At 42.0% G+C, this 17,549-nt stretch overlaps 2 protein-coding genes across 3 annotated transcripts in view; both read left to right on the forward strand.

Moving 5' to 3' along the window:
- Positions 1–8,674, forward strand: part of SACM1L (SAC1 like phosphatidylinositide phosphatase) — a 28,477-nt gene extending 19,803 nt beyond the window's left edge. The window contains exons 9-21 of one of the 2 annotated variants that reach the window (XR_011149048.1): positions 454–539; positions 732–818; positions 1,251–1,319; positions 1,410–1,489; positions 2,973–3,071; positions 5,632–5,770; positions 5,998–6,067; positions 6,158–6,230; positions 6,691–6,784; positions 6,869–6,961; positions 7,100–7,146; positions 7,660–7,717; positions 8,421–8,446. Coding sequence is in view for 1 of the 2 variants with exons in the window: in XM_069007542.1 (XP_068863643.1) it covers positions 454–539; positions 732–818; positions 1,251–1,319; positions 1,410–1,489; positions 2,973–3,071; positions 5,632–5,770; positions 5,998–6,067; positions 6,158–6,230; positions 6,691–6,784; positions 6,869–6,961; positions 7,660–7,717; positions 8,421–8,557 (1,085 nt within the window). In the remaining variant the exon portion in view is untranslated. Of the gene's footprint in view, positions 1–453; positions 540–731; positions 819–1,250; positions 1,320–1,409; positions 1,490–2,972; positions 3,072–5,631; positions 5,771–5,997; positions 6,068–6,157; positions 6,231–6,690; positions 6,785–6,868; positions 6,962–7,099; positions 7,147–7,659; positions 7,718–8,420 lie in introns of both variants that reach the window. The other variant, XM_069007542.1, reaches the window with a different exon arrangement.
- Positions 8,675–11,410: 2,736 nt separating this feature from the next.
- Positions 11,411–17,279, forward strand: SNRPD1 (small nuclear ribonucleoprotein D1 polypeptide). Its single transcript, XM_069007555.1, has 4 exons — positions 11,411–11,554; positions 12,095–12,171; positions 14,628–14,819; positions 17,107–17,279. Exons 1-4 carry the CDS (start codon positions 11,541–11,543, stop codon positions 17,181–17,183), a joined length of 360 nt encoding a protein of 119 aa, XP_068863656.1. The 5' UTR covers positions 11,411–11,540; the 3' UTR covers positions 17,184–17,279.
- The last annotated feature ends 270 nt before the right edge of the window (positions 17,280–17,549 follow it).

Raw genomic sequence — 17,549 nt, forward strand, 5'->3', positions numbered from 1 at the left:
CTAAGGGCATCATTGGTGCTGGCAGGGGAGCCCTGAGTGGTGTTCTCTAATTGTTTCAAGTTAAAAAGCAAACAAGGAAATGAATTTAAATTACTTCCTCTGTTCTTAGTCCCAAAATACATACTTTTAAAGAAATTAGTCTGTTTCTGCAGTACCACTGTTACAGAATTGTGAATATTTTGGTGTCAGAGCACTGGTATTTTATTTCATATTAAATGATAATTTCCAGTGCTAGAAATATCAAAATGTGTAACTTGAAGAAGCACAGTTCCACTTAAATTTAGTGCTGATCATGTTAAACTTTTACCAAGGGTGTGTTTTATTTTACGTTGTCAGGCAGCTCTGTGCTTCCTGTGAGGACTTAAAAGGGAAGGGAAGGAAGCCTTTAGCTGATGTACTGTCACTGCTCTGCAGCCAGGCTGACTTGGCTAACAAGGTCTTTTTCCTACACAGGTATTGATTCAGAAGGGCACGCTGCTAACTTTGTTGAGACAGAACAAATTGTGCATTACAAGGGGAGCAAAGCATCCTTTGTTCAGGTAAAGTCACTGTAAGGAGCATAGATACATGGATAGCTCTGTCTGTGCTCTTAAATATAGAGTATATAAGATATGCAAATAAAACTTAACAGACTGAATTAGTTTAACAAAATAAACCAGTCTGCTTTATTTTTAAATGTCAAGTGAATTTTCTGAATTCTGCTGTTTAAAACCATTTCCATTTTTTTGCAGACCCGTGGATCTATTCCTTTTTTCTGGTCTCAGAGACCAAACCTCAAGTATAAACCAAAGCCACAGATCAGCAAGTCAGTAAATCATGTATGTGAGTGTTTGTGTCCTGGGTTTTTAACATGTTACTGGGCTCATGTTTGTGTGATAGGGTAGCAAACTGTAATCAGAAGAATAAAAATCAGCAATACTGGACTGAGCTTTATTCTTTAAAATAGCAAGAAACCTTGTACTTTTTATCATGAATTCAGAGGCTGAAAAAAAATGCAGACATCAATGGGGATAGTTTCTCTTTGGATCCAGTTTGCAGCAGTTTTAGTAGCTGTACAGTACTCCTTATCTGCAGCATGTTTTTTGTGGAGAACTGAATGGACTGGGAGGAGGAAAGTGGAAATGTATTGGCACAATAGAGAACATCAAGCACTTAGTTATAAGAATTGTCAGATTATAATGGAGATTTCTTGTAAAGCACAGATCTTAACAGTAGTGTCCATCTGTCAACACATTTCCTTTCTCTTCTAGATGGATGGCTTCCAAAGACATTTTGACTCACAAATAATTAGCTATGGAAAGCAAATGATTGTCAACTTGGTATGCTTTCACTTGTTCTTCCTGAAAAGGAGGTTGTTCTTTTAAGCAGGCTTTTGAGTAATTCTCTGTCTCTGTTTTCCTGTTTCCCAGGTTAACCAAAAAGGCTCAGAGAAGCCTCTTGAGCAAACCTTTTCGAAAATGGTCAACAGCATGGCAAATGGAATGGTCAGGTACATGTGACATGAAGTGATACATTCTGTGTTGCAAGTTAGGCGTTGCCTTTGAGACCCACAGAGTGGTCAGTTCTTCGGGGGCCTTTACCAACCCTCTGATTTGTTTGCATTTTATGTTTGTGAAGTAACTTGCTAAGAGACCAGGCAGGCAGAATAAAGAAGGAAATTCAGAGGTAATGGTAATGGCCAGTATTGGAGTCTTAGTATGCAATGGAGGTCTTCTGCATTTTAGGAAAAAGAAAATCATGCCCTGTAGAGCTAGCTCTGGCAAAAGGGCTTGGTTACATTGCTAACTTAGTGAGGGAGTGTTGAGTGTGAGCAAAACAGGATGGAACAGTAAGGGGAACAAGTAATTTCAATGCCTGGAGCTCAGTGTAACAAAGGGCCAGGAGTGGAGAATGCACTTGGATTATGATGAATTCCATCTCTTTGTGGGAATAGTGAGTGCAGTACACAATTTTACAACCTGTCTGTGCTTGCTTTCAGTAACTTCTGGAGGGAGGGCTTGCATCCAAATCGCACAGATATTTGCCCCTCTACCTTATCCTTGAAATTACTGTGCTGTGTTTTTTTTATTCTGTGCATATTTGCTATAAAGTCATCTGGTGGAAACAATGATGTGAAATTATGTGAAGGTGCATTTTGGTGATGTTCTGTATATGTTCAAAAGTGGTGTTTGGCAGCCCCTTTTTACTATTGCTACCAAAATCCACTTTCTTTGTTAATTGTTTTTGATGGCATTTACCTGCCAGAGTCAAACTCGAGTCTTCAGTTACTTGTTTCAGTGTGTATAGACCATCTTTCCTCATGCATAGTCCTAAAATATTGTCAAATAACTTTTGGGTTATGAATGCTTGAGGGGAGGAATGTAATTCATAGCAAACATATACATACAAATATTTAATTAATCAAGCACCACTCATTTAGAGCACTTCTTGCCAGAAATTTGCTGTTAAAATTTTGTTCTAAGTCAGTAGATGCTTAATTTTCTTACGACAGTTAGGCTAGCTGCTTAAACAGAACCTGTCTCAGGTTTCTAGAGTTATTGAGGGAATTATGCCTGCAAAGAATGTTGGATTTCAGCACCTGTTTCTAGCTTAAAGTGAAAAGAGAATGAAAGAATCCTGGTGGGGAAAAAAAAAAGATATTAAATAAGATTCATATCCCTTCTGTACTTCCTGGAGGAAAAATATTAGCCAGAACATAGAATGGGAACATGAACTTGGAAATGAATTGTCTGCTTCCCCAGACTAGTGGCATTTTGTAAATAATTTTAAATGGTGTTGCCATTCACACTAAGGGGGCAGCATGAGATTACAGAGCACTGACAAAATCTACAGATGTGCTGAAAGTCATCTCTAAAGAAAAACAAATCCTCTGCCACTACCTCTTGTATAGATCAGCCTTTTGCTGTAGGGTTTTCTGTAACCCTCACTGCAGTACATATGTAATCTGAAAAGATGCTTCTGTCTCTGAACAGATATGTGGCGTTTGACTTCCATAAAGAGTGCAGTCGGATGAGGTGGGATCGGCTTCAGATTTTGATGGATCAACTAGCAGAACAGCAAGATGAGTTCAGGTAAGGCTCTGCAGTTCTTTCACTTCTGGGCTGTGAAAGTGAGAGCACTTCCTCAAAGTTTCTGTTGTCTTGCATTAAGGCACAGCAAGACAGACATGTAATCTTCTATGAAGAAGATGCATTTGTGTGCATTAGTGTGTCCATATCTCTGGTATCTTGCTGATATCGTGTGCAAGGTTAGAGACCTGGTAGGGGGTAAGATGTAGAGCCCATGTTACCTCTCAATAAAGTGGGTCCAAGAATTGCAGCAACTCTGAGTTGTGACAAGAACTGCCTTTGTAAGGCTGGGTAAAAGGTTAGACAAAGAAATGAGCATGCATGTAACTGGAGCTCTTTAAAAGAAAGTCTCCTTAGATTATATTTTTCTTTCATCCAGTAGTAATTCCAGGTGGTGTTGACAGCAGACTGTTTTGCCACGTAGTGTACAACACTGGGTGTTCCTTCCACAGGCGTTTGTAAAAATGTTTTCTCTAACACACACATTGTTGTGGCTCCGAACCTTGCGCTGGCATTGGTTGTTAGCCCTTGCTAACGTAAGTAACCCAAATGGAAACAAATTCTCATTTTCTTTAGTCATATAAAAATACACAAAATGTCCAAATCAATTTAAATCTTTAGTCCCACAAGTGTGTTTTTGGTCGTAGCTACTTGTAGACATGTGGATTGCTAGGGAAGTAGTTTACTTTGTTCTGCTTTTCTGATTGCTTCCTTCCTGTTCCTGAAGTCTTGTGCCTAAAGCACAAAGCAGATCAGCTAAAACATTGCAAAACTAGCAGTGATAAAGTCTATCCTAACAAAATAAAATGAGGTGAGGTGTGGACTAGAACAGGAGTCTTCTTAATGAAGTCTCTTACCTGGAGTGATGGCTATGGGAATGATATGAATTAATCAGATTATAGTTAATATTCTGTCCACTGCAAAAAAAAAAGGCCTTAAAAACTCATAAAGACCTAATCAATAAACTGAGCACCTCAAATAAGGAGAAATAAGATTGCAGGTTTTTCCTACACAGCAAGGATCCTTTATTCTCAGCATTAATACTGAATCCCATAACTTGTTTACTGTCAGCTGCCATTGGAGATGTAGAAAATAACCAGGTTTCTTTGAAATTAAAAAAAAAAAGCTATTCATCTCTAAAACAAGATCCAAAATTGAAGACTCTTTCTCAAGATTAGGCTGGCTCTAACTTAACTTGTTTTATTTCATCTGTAATGACTATTGCTTAAATAGCAACAGAAAAGTCTAAGTTCTGATCTTAGAAAATGGTTTTGCAAGCCCTGGGGAGGTAAACAGCTCTTACTTTCTGCAGGCTAAATCCAGTTGTGGAAGATCTGTTAGAAAGGAGAGCTGGGTTTGTGGAGGTGTTTTTTGTTAGTTTTTTAATTTTTTAGAGCAGCTATAGGAGATGCAGCATTTAAGAACAGACATTTCTAGTTAATTAGGATAGTTTGTTATTATCTTATCCTAATATCAGTTGTAGGCAAAATGTGGGGGGAAAAGGAGGATTTCACAGGTATTATTGTCTCCTTTAGTCTGCAACAATGTAAAACATAGTTTAACAAAACTAGTTCAAGAATGATGAAAATGGCTCTTAAAAAGACAACACAAGGTTAATCAAAGTAAATTCATGTGCTTCTAAGGCTCCTGATTGTAGTACTGCATCACTCTAGACTTGATAATCTTAAAATGCTCAACAGTGGATCATATGCTAGTCCACATTCAGGCTTCATAATTACATACTGGAGTAACCTAATCTATAGATTATGATCTGTAAGTCTGTAGACAACTGAAGTTTCATGCTGTGGCAGGACAGGCATAGTTCTGTCCCATTCACACATCCAGTTGATGAGTAGATTGGAATATTTGTTCTACCAGCTCAGTATTGCAATGCATGTGTGCAATTCAGTACTTAAAATGAGCTGTTTGTTATCAACTACTGGAAACACCTGGTTTAGTGGATTAAAAAGATTGAGGTAACAATTAGCATATGCAAGAGGGAATATCTGGTTCCCCCACGTGTTCACATAATGGAGAGAATGTCATGTGACAGTAGCAGATTTTTCTGTGTTTTCCAAGTGGCCTTAAAAAATCTGAGTACCTTTCTGGAAGAATTGTGCCTGACAACTTAGGTGACTTTTTATGCATTGCTGACTGGATTGAACTGGGTGACCAGTTGTAAACAAATCTGGTTACTTCTGCTGTTAGGCTCTGCTAACGATCTTTGTATCTGTGGAGCTGGAACACTAAAATAACTGGGAAAAAAAATACGAGTCCCTGACTTTGCATCAGAAGCTGCTCTTCCCAGTGGCATATAACTCAATGTTGCTGGTTGGCTTTCTGAATGTAAGAGTGAATACTGCCCTGAGATTGCTCAGTGTTCATCCACTGATGCTGTTTTCCAGCATGGGAAGAATTCAGAGAGGCATCAAAGTTGGAAGACATGGCTGAGAACTCATCAAATGCTCAGGACAATTGCATTTTGGTTGCTAGGATATTTACTTGTGAAAACATGTGGTTTATATGGACTGTTATCTCTAAATACATGTGTTGTATGTGTTAGTTACTTTCTAGTTGACTCGGAGGGTAAAATTGTGACTCAGCAGGAAGGAACGTTCCGCAGTAACTGCATGGACTGCCTGGATCGGACTAACGTGATCCAGAGCTTGTTAGCACGCAGGTCTCTCCAGGCCCAGCTTCAGGTAATTGTTTTACTCTTCTTTAACAAGCTGGAAGAGGAGAGAGTCTTTCCATTTGTAATGGAAATGTAATTTGAACACTCAGTAAGAGCTTGCATAGTGGAGTTACTGTACTACTTACTTGAGCTGCATTGACTAGATTCAAGTTTGATAAATACAGCTTTTTCTGAAAGCAAATCCTAATTTTTCTATCAAACTCCTAGCAAGCCTCAATGTGCTTTTTATTTCAGAGACTAGGTGTTCTGCATGTGGGACAGAGAATTGAAGAGCAGGCAGACTTTGAGAAAATCTACAAAAATGGTAGGCTGTTTATAGAGTTCAAACAATGACTTTTTCTCTGAAGAGAGTATATAACTTCCTTAATATTTCTTATTGTTTTCCTATTCACAGCATGGGCTGATAACGCTAATGCTTGTGCCAAACAATATGCTGGAACTGGTGCCTTAAAGACAGACTACACAAGGCAAGTCAGCCTTTCTTGTAAGGGCCTTCTGGGTTTTTGGGCATGTTTGGGTTTTTCTTCGAGCCCTCATATCTAAGGAGGTTATTGGTCTGGGGCTTAGGCCATAAATGAGTTTTTTGCAATGGTTCAGTTGGTAAAAAGTCAGACTAAAATCTTCAGAACACTGTTCTTTGCTGTGTTTATGTGAAAGTAAAGGCTATGTGGAAATGAAAACCAAGGCAAGTGTGCCATGAAGATGCACATTTATATTATGTGATGGAAAGAACTGTCATTTTATTTTCTAATTTTGTTACACGTATGTGTGGTAATAATGCAGAGGCAGCACTACATAAATGTATTCCTGTGCTGGTGTTCGTTTAATGTAGTACACATCTGGATATAATGACAGAATGTAAATCTGAAATTATAGTCCAGAATTTATACATCTATTTTAAATATTTTTCACAATTTCTTTTTGCAGAACTGGGAAGAGAACTCAGTGGGGCTTAATAATGGATGGCTGGAACTCATTAATACGTTATTACAAAAACAACTTTTCTGATGGATTTAGACAAGTAAGTTAAGCTTTTAACCATGGGGAAGTGTATTTGGTAAACGTTGCTGTGCATTTTAACTCTTGTCCTCCCTTTCTCTTCCAGGATGCAATAGATCTTTTTCTTGGAAATTATTCAGTGGATGAAGTAGAACCTGCTAGTCCTTTACATGTCAAGAAAGATTGGAAGTTCTTAGCTGTGAGTATGGAGACTTTATTTGTGATAGAAGAAGCACAACTGTTTAGTCACTGGCTTCATTATGCCTAAGTAGGAGTTGTCTGCTAGGCATGAAACATCCCTGTAATCTGGTAATGTCTCTATGATACCTACTTATAGGATTAAACCCAGACCATTCCCTTGCCAGAAAATGGAATGTCCTTGAGGTATTGGAAAAACTGCTGCTTGCTTTTTTTAAAATATGCTTCACGATATGGAAAGGGGGAAATTCTACTACTCACTATCATTGAATGTTTCTTTCTGCACAAGAGTCTTGTGGAGTTCTTTTCTCACACTTCACGCAGAAGCATAGACTGTGACACAAAAAAACCCACTTTTTTCATTTTTTTCACCCTTCCATTTCTATTTTGAAATGGGATTTGGGAACATAATGGGTTTTAACTGGTGTATTTTTTTTTTTTTTAAACAAAGCATAAATCTCAACCTTACTTTAAAGGCACAGGAGGTGTATTTTAATTCTCAACATAGTTACTGAACACACTCTTCCAAATTTTGGAACTATCCAAACTTTTATTTGTACCTGAATACAGGTGAATTGAGAATTAAAGCAAGTTCACTGCAAAGCAAGTAAATAGCTTTACAGTACAACTCATCTTAAAGGAAATTAAGGAACGTATGTACTGCTGTATCAAGTGATTATTCTTTTTCTCTTTCCTCAGTTGCCTATTATTATGGTGGTTGCTTTCTCCATGTGCATTATTTGTTTGCTAATGGCTGGTAAGTCACTATTGAGTTTAATTTTATAAAACTGGCTTGTTTCTTTGTGACCTTTGTGTAGATGGTTACCAGTAACTTGTTCTGTATAGAATTGCTTCTCAGTCATTCTAAAAGGTGCTTGAGTGTGGCTCTGGAGATTGAGGTTTAGCACTGTATCATTAATGTGGAAAAAACTGAGGTGCTATAGAAAACAATGTTAAAACTCATGGAGAAGTCAATTAAGGGACAGTTAATTGTCCCCAAATTTAGATGCACCTTGGTAGACCTGAACTTTATTGTAGGCTGGATGGAGCACCAGAGGAAGACCTCTCTAATTTTGGGCAGTCAGTCAGTCCAGAACTGTCAGATACAGGCATGAGCCTGGTTCTGATGGATGTCCCTTTAATCTCATGTGTTGGAAGTGGTGAAAGTTTTTGCCTTCTGTTTTTGCCTTGAATTTTCTAGTATTAATGCCAGTAGAGTTCTTGACTGACTTCTGTAGATCTCTGTTCAATGTGTTCCAAGAATTGTGTGGCAAATACAGGTTTTCCAAGGTAAGGAAACAGAAAAAGATCTGTGAAAGACTTCTGATTTCATTTGACGAAGGATCTTTCATGTCAAGATCTCTGAGGGAGAGCTTGAAATATTTGCATTTGTACTAAAGTAAAGCTCTCTGGTAATTGGAGATAATGAGCTAAAAGGTTTATCTGACTCTTCTTCACAGGTGATACATGGACTGAGACACTGGCCTATGTGCTTTTCTGGGGAAGTGCCAGCTTTGGAACTTTTGCTATCATCCTTTACAATGGCAAGGATTTTGTAGATGCACCCAAGCTGGTCCAGAAGGAGAAGATGGACTGAATTTGTGTGTGTGGAAAGCGGCTTGGTACTGAGGATTCTTCAAGCCACACTTGGAGTCTCTACTGACCTGCTTTCCACACCAAATAATGCTCTTATGGACATTCTTCCTTGGCAATGGGGGGGGGGGGGTGGGTCAGGGGTAAGGAAACCATGTCCTGTGGTGGTGGTAGCTTTCAACTGAGACCTGACTTGACAGTCTTAGTTGCAATGGTCTTTGGAATATTGCATTAGTGGACAGGGCTCCACTCTTACCAGGGTAATGCAAAGACAAAAGCCAGCTTTTTGGTGTCTGGAATATTCTGGAGCTTAAGTTGACTGCTTAAGCTCATGTTCCACCTGGGCTGGTTCAGCTGGTTTTTGGTCTTGACAGGAGAGAGCTTTGATGCTGTTCATGTCTCAAAATATCCAAATGCTGAAGCATTAATAATGGAACATCTGATAGTGGTCTCTGAACAAATATGGCTTCATACCAATAAAAAGTCTAGGTCCAGACTTACAGCTGGATTACATTTGTTGTGATAAAGTCTGTGTTAAGGAGTCCTTCGTGCATATTTGTGAGTGGATTCTTTTCACTAAATATGAAAGATTTTTGAATCCTACTGCTATTCTCAAATGAGGCTTTTGTCCTGTCTTGTTAATCTAGAACTGATGCAATATTCTGCTAATCATTGTTTGGGTGAAAGGGCAGTATAACTGGATGTTCCTGAAGTTGCAAATGTCTTGCACTGTTTCAATACTACAGTCTCCATATGAAAATCCAGTAGTTAGCGAGTTAAAATGTAGAATTTTCTTTCTAAAGATATAAACAAAATCAAAGAATGTAAAAGTCCTTTGCAGTGTTTATTCAACCTTCCTTATGCTAAAGTTCCAAAGTACTTCATTACTTTAAGAATGGGTCACAACATAAAAGGTGAACTTCATATTGTTTTGCTAGTCAGCTGCTTCTGTCCTTGGTTATATTGAAATAATTTATGAAAGAAGGAATAACAGCCTAAGGAGAAAGCATTGAGTCTAAACTCCGTATTTCTACTTGGGAGCAGCAGCTTGCTTTTCATGCATGATACTGTAACACACTCTTTTAAGAAAAAAAAAAAAGGAGAAAAAAAAAGCTGCAGACTAATTTGTGTTGGTTAATGTGTGTCTTTAAATTTAGTGCTTCCAAGCTGTATAAAAATAAGGACCAATTTTAAACTATTTTGTCACTTATTTTATATGGTTTGTTCAAAACCAGACATGGAACTTGCTTAAGGCGCTGTGCATTGTTTAATATTTCCTGTAAGTACAGCTGTATATTCAGATTGCGAGTATAAAATTTAAAGGGGGGGAAGGGACAAACATGTAGAATACTACTAGGACTAGCACAGGTGTCACTATTGAAGCTAGAACACAAAACACTGATACTCCAGTGTTCCCTTGTGTTATGACTGAAAATATGTACAGATTCTTTTTTTTTTTTTTTTTTTTTTTTTTTTTTTTTTTTCTTTTGCAACTGTTCATTTTAACCTTGAATGTTTCTGGAGGCCTCTCTGGGGTTTGTGTAACCATAACCTGTTCATGAGCACTAGTACTTGCAAAGTATCCTTTTGCTTCTAGATGCTGTAATGAAAAAATACCAGTTGGTGGTTAACTGGAAATCCTCCTAACTTAAAATTTTCAAAGGTGAACTCCCTCATGGGCACAAAGTACAAGAACATCATAGACTCAATATTTGAAAGCAGTGGTTCTGGTGGTTCACTGGCAGGTGGAGATTGAAACCTGGCTCGGTTGTCTTGCAGTGTAGAACTGAGTTGTTGCATCTTGGGTGAAGAACTTGTTGCGGCAAAGACCAAACTTGAATTGCTAACATAAAAGGTTTGTAAGACATAGAATAAGGTAGGTTTTAGAAGTTGGAAGGCACCTGTATTTCAGTGCTTTGCAAAGAGTCTGTATTTCTAAAATCACAAATGGTGTAATACTCCTAAATGACAATAAAATGTTCAACTTTTCTAGATGTATTGTCTGTGGTGCGTTTTGTGCTTTGGAGCAGACTGTTCCCTAAATGTTCCTTAGGAGCTGTTTCACAGCTGACGGATGCTTTGGTTTTGTGCCTGCTCATTGCAGGTGGGGATCTTCCTGTGCTGTGCTCACAGTGCTGATCTCACGCAGTGCCTGCTGTCAGTCGGTGCTGTGTGCTGTTCCACTCTTCGCTGCCGTGGCTTGATCTCGCTTGGAGAGTTACTGCAGCTCCAGTGCTGCATCCCAGGTGTCACCTCTGCTCAGGCCCAGTGGTTCTTTGCCTCTTTCCTCACAAGGGCACTTCAGAGTCCTATTGACCATACCGAGAGGTGGAAATTCAAGCTGTCTTTTCCCTCTTACCTTCACTAGGGGAACAGACTGATGCATACACAGCAAATTGTTACTATTACAGTTCTGGATGCTGAAGCTATAACTTTTTTCCCAATAAATTAGTGCTATACAGGTTCTAGCTCTTGGACTTTTCTTTTTGTAAAGCTCAAAGCAGATTTAAAATTAAGTAGTCTACTTTTTTTTTTTCTTTTCTAAAATGTGTATTTAATTAAGGAAGGCAAGCTGGCAGTTGTAAAACCTTACAAAAAGCCTCTCCTCCCCGCTCATTTCTATCTGCTCTTCTCCCACCATCCACATCTCCTTCCCACCGTGCCCATTCGTCTTTTCCCCCTATCCCTCTTCTCTCCCTCATCTGTTACTATTGTCTCTCTTCCCAGATCCTGTTTCCCCCGCCCTCTCCCCCCACGGGCGGGACCAGGCCCTGCCCGCCGCTCGCGGCGGGTCCGCCGGGCCGCTAGAGGGCGCTGTCACGGCCGCTCCCGCCCGTCGGTCGCCGTGGAGCGCGGCCGCTTCCTGGCGCGCGCGGCCCTGCGCGGCCTGACCGAGACGCGCGTCCGCCCCGCCGCGCTCGGGGCTCCGCTCGCCCGGGGCTCCCCGCCCGCCGCTGCTCCGCGCCCGGGGCCGCCCGCCCGCCGCCATGAAGCTCGTCAGGTGAGCGGGTGGGCGCGGATGGGGGCGGATGGAGGCGGATTGCCCGCGCCCGGCCGCGGCGGCGGCGCTGGGCGAGCCCGCGCGCTCAGGGCCGCCGTGCGCTCTCTCCCCACCGCGGACGGGAGCGGCCCGGGATGGGCCCGGCGGGAACGTCCTTAGGATGCGCTGGGCCGCGCTCCCGCCCCGGGGCCTGCGCGGGTCGCTCGGCACAGCGCTCCCTTTTTGGAGAGAAAGCCCCCGGGCTGGGGTAGTGTTGGCTTCCCGGGATTGTAACGACTTGTAAAATGGTTCCTTCTTCGTACAATAATGGCTGTATCGCCTGGAAGTAGATGCTGGATCCGGCAGTGTGTCGCTCAAGCGGCCCAGCTCCCGGCGGCTGGGCAGGAGGTGGAGTGTCACTAAACATCCCCAGTAGAATCCATGGGCGCCGTCTTTGGGAGCTCAGGATGCGGAACTGCTTGGTGCTGCCTGTCGAACACGTACGGCTTTATGTGGAAATGAACGGGTTTGAGTTTTTTTAAACGCGTTTTTAATTCCCAGGTTTCTAATGAAGCTGAGCCATGAGACTGTGACCATTGAACTGAAGAATGGGACGCAGGTGCATGGAACGATCACAGGTACGGTAGGATGGGAGGATGCAGCAAAATACTCCCCGTTGCCTTTCGGCAAACAATTGGCAGTCGCGGCTTGAATGAGTTTTTTGTCCTGTGCTCCCTCTTGCGGGGACCGGCACAGGAAAATGCAGGAGATGGGTTTTGTAGTTCATATCTTTGTGTGCAAGCGCGAGGTGTGTTTGTGTTACAGAAGTGTTTGGATATTGTCGGGAGTTGCTGGGAGCTGTGACCAGCCAGCTCTCCGTAGGCAACCATGAAAATACTTGGGAATTTCAGTGGGTCACAGGTTGTCTTTGATGTGTAGTAGTGGATGAGTCCACTCGTGGTCAGACCGGCGCTGGGGGTGCATTTTGTGATCAGATTTCTCTGTTTTAAAGGTTCTGCTGGGAGCTGTAAATTTGCTGTAGCACTGGGAGCCTCTAAGCCCAGCTGCAGCTTTGCCTGCAGGCTCGGGGGGAAAGGAAGCAAAACTCTTCCAGACCTTGCTTGGTAATCTCTTAGAATTGTAGCAGCACGATCACAGAATCACAAAATGGTTTGGGTTGGAAGGGACGTGAAAGATCATCCCGTTCCAACCCCCTGCCATGGGCAGGGACACCTTCCACTAGACCAGGCTGCTCAGAGTTCCACCCAGCCTGGCAGGGAGCACTGCTAGGGATGGGGCATCCACAGCTTCTCTGGGCAGTTCCAGCTGATGTGGTCTTGAATTGGTTAAATTTTGTGTGTAGGTAGTTCTAATCTAAAAAATAAAGTTAATGATTTCTGTTGAGTGTGTTTTTTGTTAAGGTGAGTCGAGATGGAAATGCGTATTTGCATACGTGTAATTTCATGAGACGGGTTTGGGTTTGAAAACGCAGAGCTGGGTGTGGGATACAGGGCAAAGAGGAATCCTGGCCAAGAGAATCTGTTCCCTCGATGTTGCCGGAGGTCTGTTCTGTCGGTTCATGGGAGTTCCTGATTGCGGTGCTTCTTTGTATCACTGTGCTGAAGGTTGCAGGGAATTCTTTTCTAGTTCATTATGTGGTTCTCAGGTATTAAACCATGTGCAAGCTGTTTTGTTTGCTTTAATAACCTCAGCGAGGGACATTGCTCTGAGAGTGCTCCTGTGAGCTTTACTTAGACAGCGGGTGTGATGTGGGTGGGGCACGTTGTGTTTAATGAGGCAAACCCTCACGGGTGAGCTGAGGAAGCTGCTTCATCTCCCTTCCTAAACTCACCCCCAGGCGGCTTTCAGAAACTCTTCTGCCCAGGCAGCCTTGGAAAAAAAAAAAAAAAAGATACAACTCTTGTTAAATTTGAATTTTATTCCAGAGGATTGCTGAGGTGGTTTTTTGGCCAGTAGCAGTCTGTGGGGATTTGGCAGAGTTCAAAACCAGCATTATTTTGCAGCCAGGTCCATCAGCTTTGATGAGAGCTGAGTGAGCCCCCTCTGTGCTCGATTGCAGCATGCTCTGCTGAACCCAGCCAGATGGGAAGCAAACACATTGCTGGGCTCCTGACCTTGCTGCTCTTTCAGGCTTAATTGTTGAGCAAAGCCTCTCTCATTTTCTGCTAAGAATCTGTAAAGAGATTGCACAATCTCCTCTTCTTCCCTTCAGCAGGGCAGGAGCAGGGATGAAGGGGCACATTTTGTGTAATGCCCCTCACACCAACCAAGGGACTGGGTCGGGTGGAGCTGTATAAAATCTTGGAGGAGGAGGAGAGGACAGAAGAAGTAAAGTCACTGTCATTTTATCTTCACAGCTGGAGATTAAGTCCCACATAAAGCTCATGATCTGCAAAATAAGAACTTCTGGGGGTTTTCTTACTGCTTCTCATGGCTGTTACACAGTACATGCATCCAGCTGAGATTTTTTTATCCAGTTTGGGATTAGGCATAACACAGCATAGAGTGCACAGTACTGATTCCCTACAGTTTTTACATACTGGCTGTTCTCAGAGTTTGGAACCACAGTGGTTGTTCCTTGCAGTGGGGTCTTTCATGTACGTTCATGGAAAATTCACTCACACAAAATGGTATTGGATGTATTTTATCAGAAGATCAATGCTGCTTTTGTGGTTGGATTTTCCTACAGCTTACAGAAAAAGGAAATTATTATGGTTATTTTTCCTCTTCCAAGGTTTGTTTTCTTCTTTTTAAAGGACTAAAGATTTGCATTAGACTTCTGTAATAAGCAGTAGTTTATCTGTTGTTCAGAGGAATTATTTTAACCATTTGCAAAGCAGCTATTGCCAGGACCTGGATAAATATCTCTAACCATGAGGAGCTAAAGGCATCAGTTGGTAACTGGCATAATTCAAGAGAGAAAAGAGATGCAGCTTCATTCTGTGAGAGGCTCGAGTAATTAATGAGTGGCAGAAGCAGGTGTTGATGAACAGGATAAATCTCATTTCATGTGCACACTTAAAAACAGGCACCAAGAGACCTCATTCCTGAATTCAGGCTTGTGTTGTTACAGGAGTGGATGTCAGCATGAACACGCATCTCAAAGCGGTGAAAATGACACTGAAGAACAGAGAGCCTGTACAGCTGGAGACGCTGAGTATTCGAGGGAACAACATCCGCTACTTCATTCTGCCAGACAGTTTGCCTCTGGATACTTTGCTAGTGGATGTTGAACCAAAAGTCAAATCCAAGAAAAGAGAAGCAGGTGAGTTTGTGCTTTCCTAGTCTGTTCTGCCTTTGTGTGAGTCTGGAGATGTCTGATTTGAGTGTCTGAACGTCTGCATTTGGTATCAAATTCTTTCATCGCTGAGAGTTTGACACGGCACTGGTTCAGTCTGCCTTGCCCACCTCCTTGGCATCTGCAGAGCTTTCATTCACATGAAGTTGTGTTACAGCTTTTCATGTATCTGTTTTAAAAAATGTACATGTTTATCAGCTTGAGTAAGTCTTAACCTATCTGAGTCTCACAGCTGGAACCAAAGAGATTTACACTTCCTCTTCTCCAGATGTTTGCTATGTTTCCCCAGTTTGTATGGGGAGCTTCTCATAGATAATAAGTACAGGACAGTATCTCAAATGGTGCTGAAGGGTTCACTGAAATTTGGTGGGGGATAAAAATGATATCTCTGAGAATGAATTTGGGAGACTTGAGAGCCTGAGGGAATCTAGGCTGTATTCCAGTGAGTGTATCTCCAGCTTTGGCTCCGGGTAGTGTTCCAGTCTCCGCTCTTCCTGGAGCTTTTTTTTTTTTTCAAAGTGCTGCTGAATAAAAATCCTTTTCCTTCAAAGCCTAACAGTATAAACAGTAACTGAAGTTTAATTCACACTATTAAAGATGAGTACCCAGTAAACCCCAGGAAATTTCCAGCAGTATATATTTTGCCCAGCAGTTAATCTGTGTGATTTTAAAACAGTGAGCTGTAAGTGAAAGTTAATTGTGCTTCAAAATCATGTTGTACCATTTCTCCTGTAATTAGTGTTGAAGTATGTGGGTGTGCAGGGTGTTCTGCATTGATGAGTTCACCTTACTGACACGGGGTAAGGAATCTCAGCTGTGCAGCACCAAGTGTGAGCGCTGCAGCTGCTGCCTTGACAGGGAATAAGGACAAAGATCCTAAAGGGGCTTTGCTCCTCTCATGTTCTTTAAAAACAATCTGACCACACAGAGAAATGAGTGTGGTTGGATTGCTTTTTTCCTGAACCTCACAATGTGGTGTGGACAAGAACATCCCTGCTGGTGTCAGCTTTGGGGAAAGCATCTGCAGTAGCTCCAGTTACTTCCGTTTGATGATCTCTGCAGTGCACAGAAGCGCTCTCAGACCAAAGCTGTGCAGTGCTTTGCCTTAATCCATAAATGCCCTTGGGCTTCAGAAGTGTAAAACTCTCAATCTTCCCTTGACAAGTGAAGTTGTCAGGAAGGGGCAGGATGCTGGCTGGGGTGAGTGTGCCACGTGTGCCTTGGGTTTGAGTGTGCTGGCGCTTGGCAAACACCGCTACCTGCTGATGCTGTCATCTTCCAGCTGGGGTTGATACTTCCATGGATTTTACAGGGTCAGTGTATTACCAGCAAAATAATGACACCTTGCTTATGTCAAATTTGTCTTGTGTCTCTGCTCCTTCTGTCTTTCCTGCCTTTCTAACCTGTGTCCCAGAATAATTGTCACATCCTGCTCCTTGAATGTGGATGCCAGTGGGTATCTCTTAGAGAGCCACCTGCTTCCACAGAGTTTTCAGTATCTTTTTGAGCCCTGCACTCACAAACACATTTGAAATGAACCAATAAAGTTTGCAGAGTGCCTTTGCAGCCTGCTGGGTTGCATTTCTTTGGGAGAAAGAGATGCAAAGGCACGTTATCACCATATGGATCATACGACCTTCAGCAGTTGCTTGGGGCCTGCACTGTCCTATGATTCCGTCTTCCTTTTACAGTTAAATAGCAGTAATTAAAACTGGGAGCATGCAGGCAAGACCTTTGCCTTAGAATCACATCTGCAATTGGCAGAGGCATCACTGAGACCAGTAGGAGCTGTTGGGTGCTGGGATCCTTTCAAAATGCTGACCTTCCACATGGTGCCTGAGACAGGATGAGTTTGTGTATCTCAGAGCATGTCAAAATTTGCTTTTCCCTCTAAAAATCTGGACTCTCTCTCTCTCTCTCTCTCTATATATATATATGTATATATATGTATATATATATATATAAGAAAAGAGGAATTCTTGTTTCCTGTCGGATCACCCAATCACTTGGGAGCAGCCAACTGTTTTATGCCCTTGTTTTCTGCAGTGAAGCTAAGGACAGACAGTAGCCTGTGGAAGTTGTATACTGGACAAAGTAACACAGAAGATGAAAATATTGTCTGAAACTTACTGAGCATTAACAGACAATACTTAACTTAATGTCTTATCCCAGGGAAGCAGTGTGGTGATTATGCTCAATACAGAATGTATTCCTGGGTCTCACTTGAATTACCCTTTTTCTTTTACCTGCCAAGTTGCTGGAAGAGGCCGTGGAAGAGGCCGTGGCAGAGGCCGAGGTCGTGGAAGAGGAAGAGGAGGCCCAAGACGATAACTTCCCATCATGCAACTCTTACCAAATTCTGGGCAATTTCGGCTATTTTTTGTACAGGTCTTGTTTATCCATTTTTAATAAACTGAAATGTGAAAAGGTGTCTTTCCTTTGTTAGCAAATCCTGGGGAGGGAGGCAGGTGTGTCCTGTTTGTAGGGCTGTTGCAGACTACATGGATCTTGTTTGTTGTCACTGTGGAGATTTTTTCCCACCCCTGAGGGCTGTAGAATTCCTCTTGCTTTTTGCCCCAGAATGAGAGACTTGTGTTGTGCTTTAACAGTGTTTGAAATTAATCCCTCTTTTCTAAGGCACCTGCCATCTTCTAATGGTTACATAGTTAAGACACTGTATTAAGAACCCTTTGTCCC

The sequence above is a fragment of the Aphelocoma coerulescens genome, chromosome 2 (assembly GCF_041296385.1).
Source record: "Aphelocoma coerulescens isolate FSJ_1873_10779 chromosome 2, UR_Acoe_1.0, whole genome shotgun sequence".
In the NCBI taxonomy this organism is placed as follows: domain Eukaryota; kingdom Metazoa; phylum Chordata; class Aves; order Passeriformes; family Corvidae; genus Aphelocoma; species Aphelocoma coerulescens.

Coding starts and splice junctions, on each gene's coding strand:
- SNRPD1 (XM_069007555.1), top strand. Junction 12,172..14,627: donor GGTGCATGGAACGATCACAG/GTACGGTAGGAT, acceptor GTGTTGTTACAG/GAGTGGATGTCAGCATGAAC. Junction 14,820..17,106: donor ATCCAAGAAAAGAGAAGCAG/GTGAGTTTGTGC, acceptor TTACCTGCCAAG/TTGCTGGAAGAGGCCGTGGA.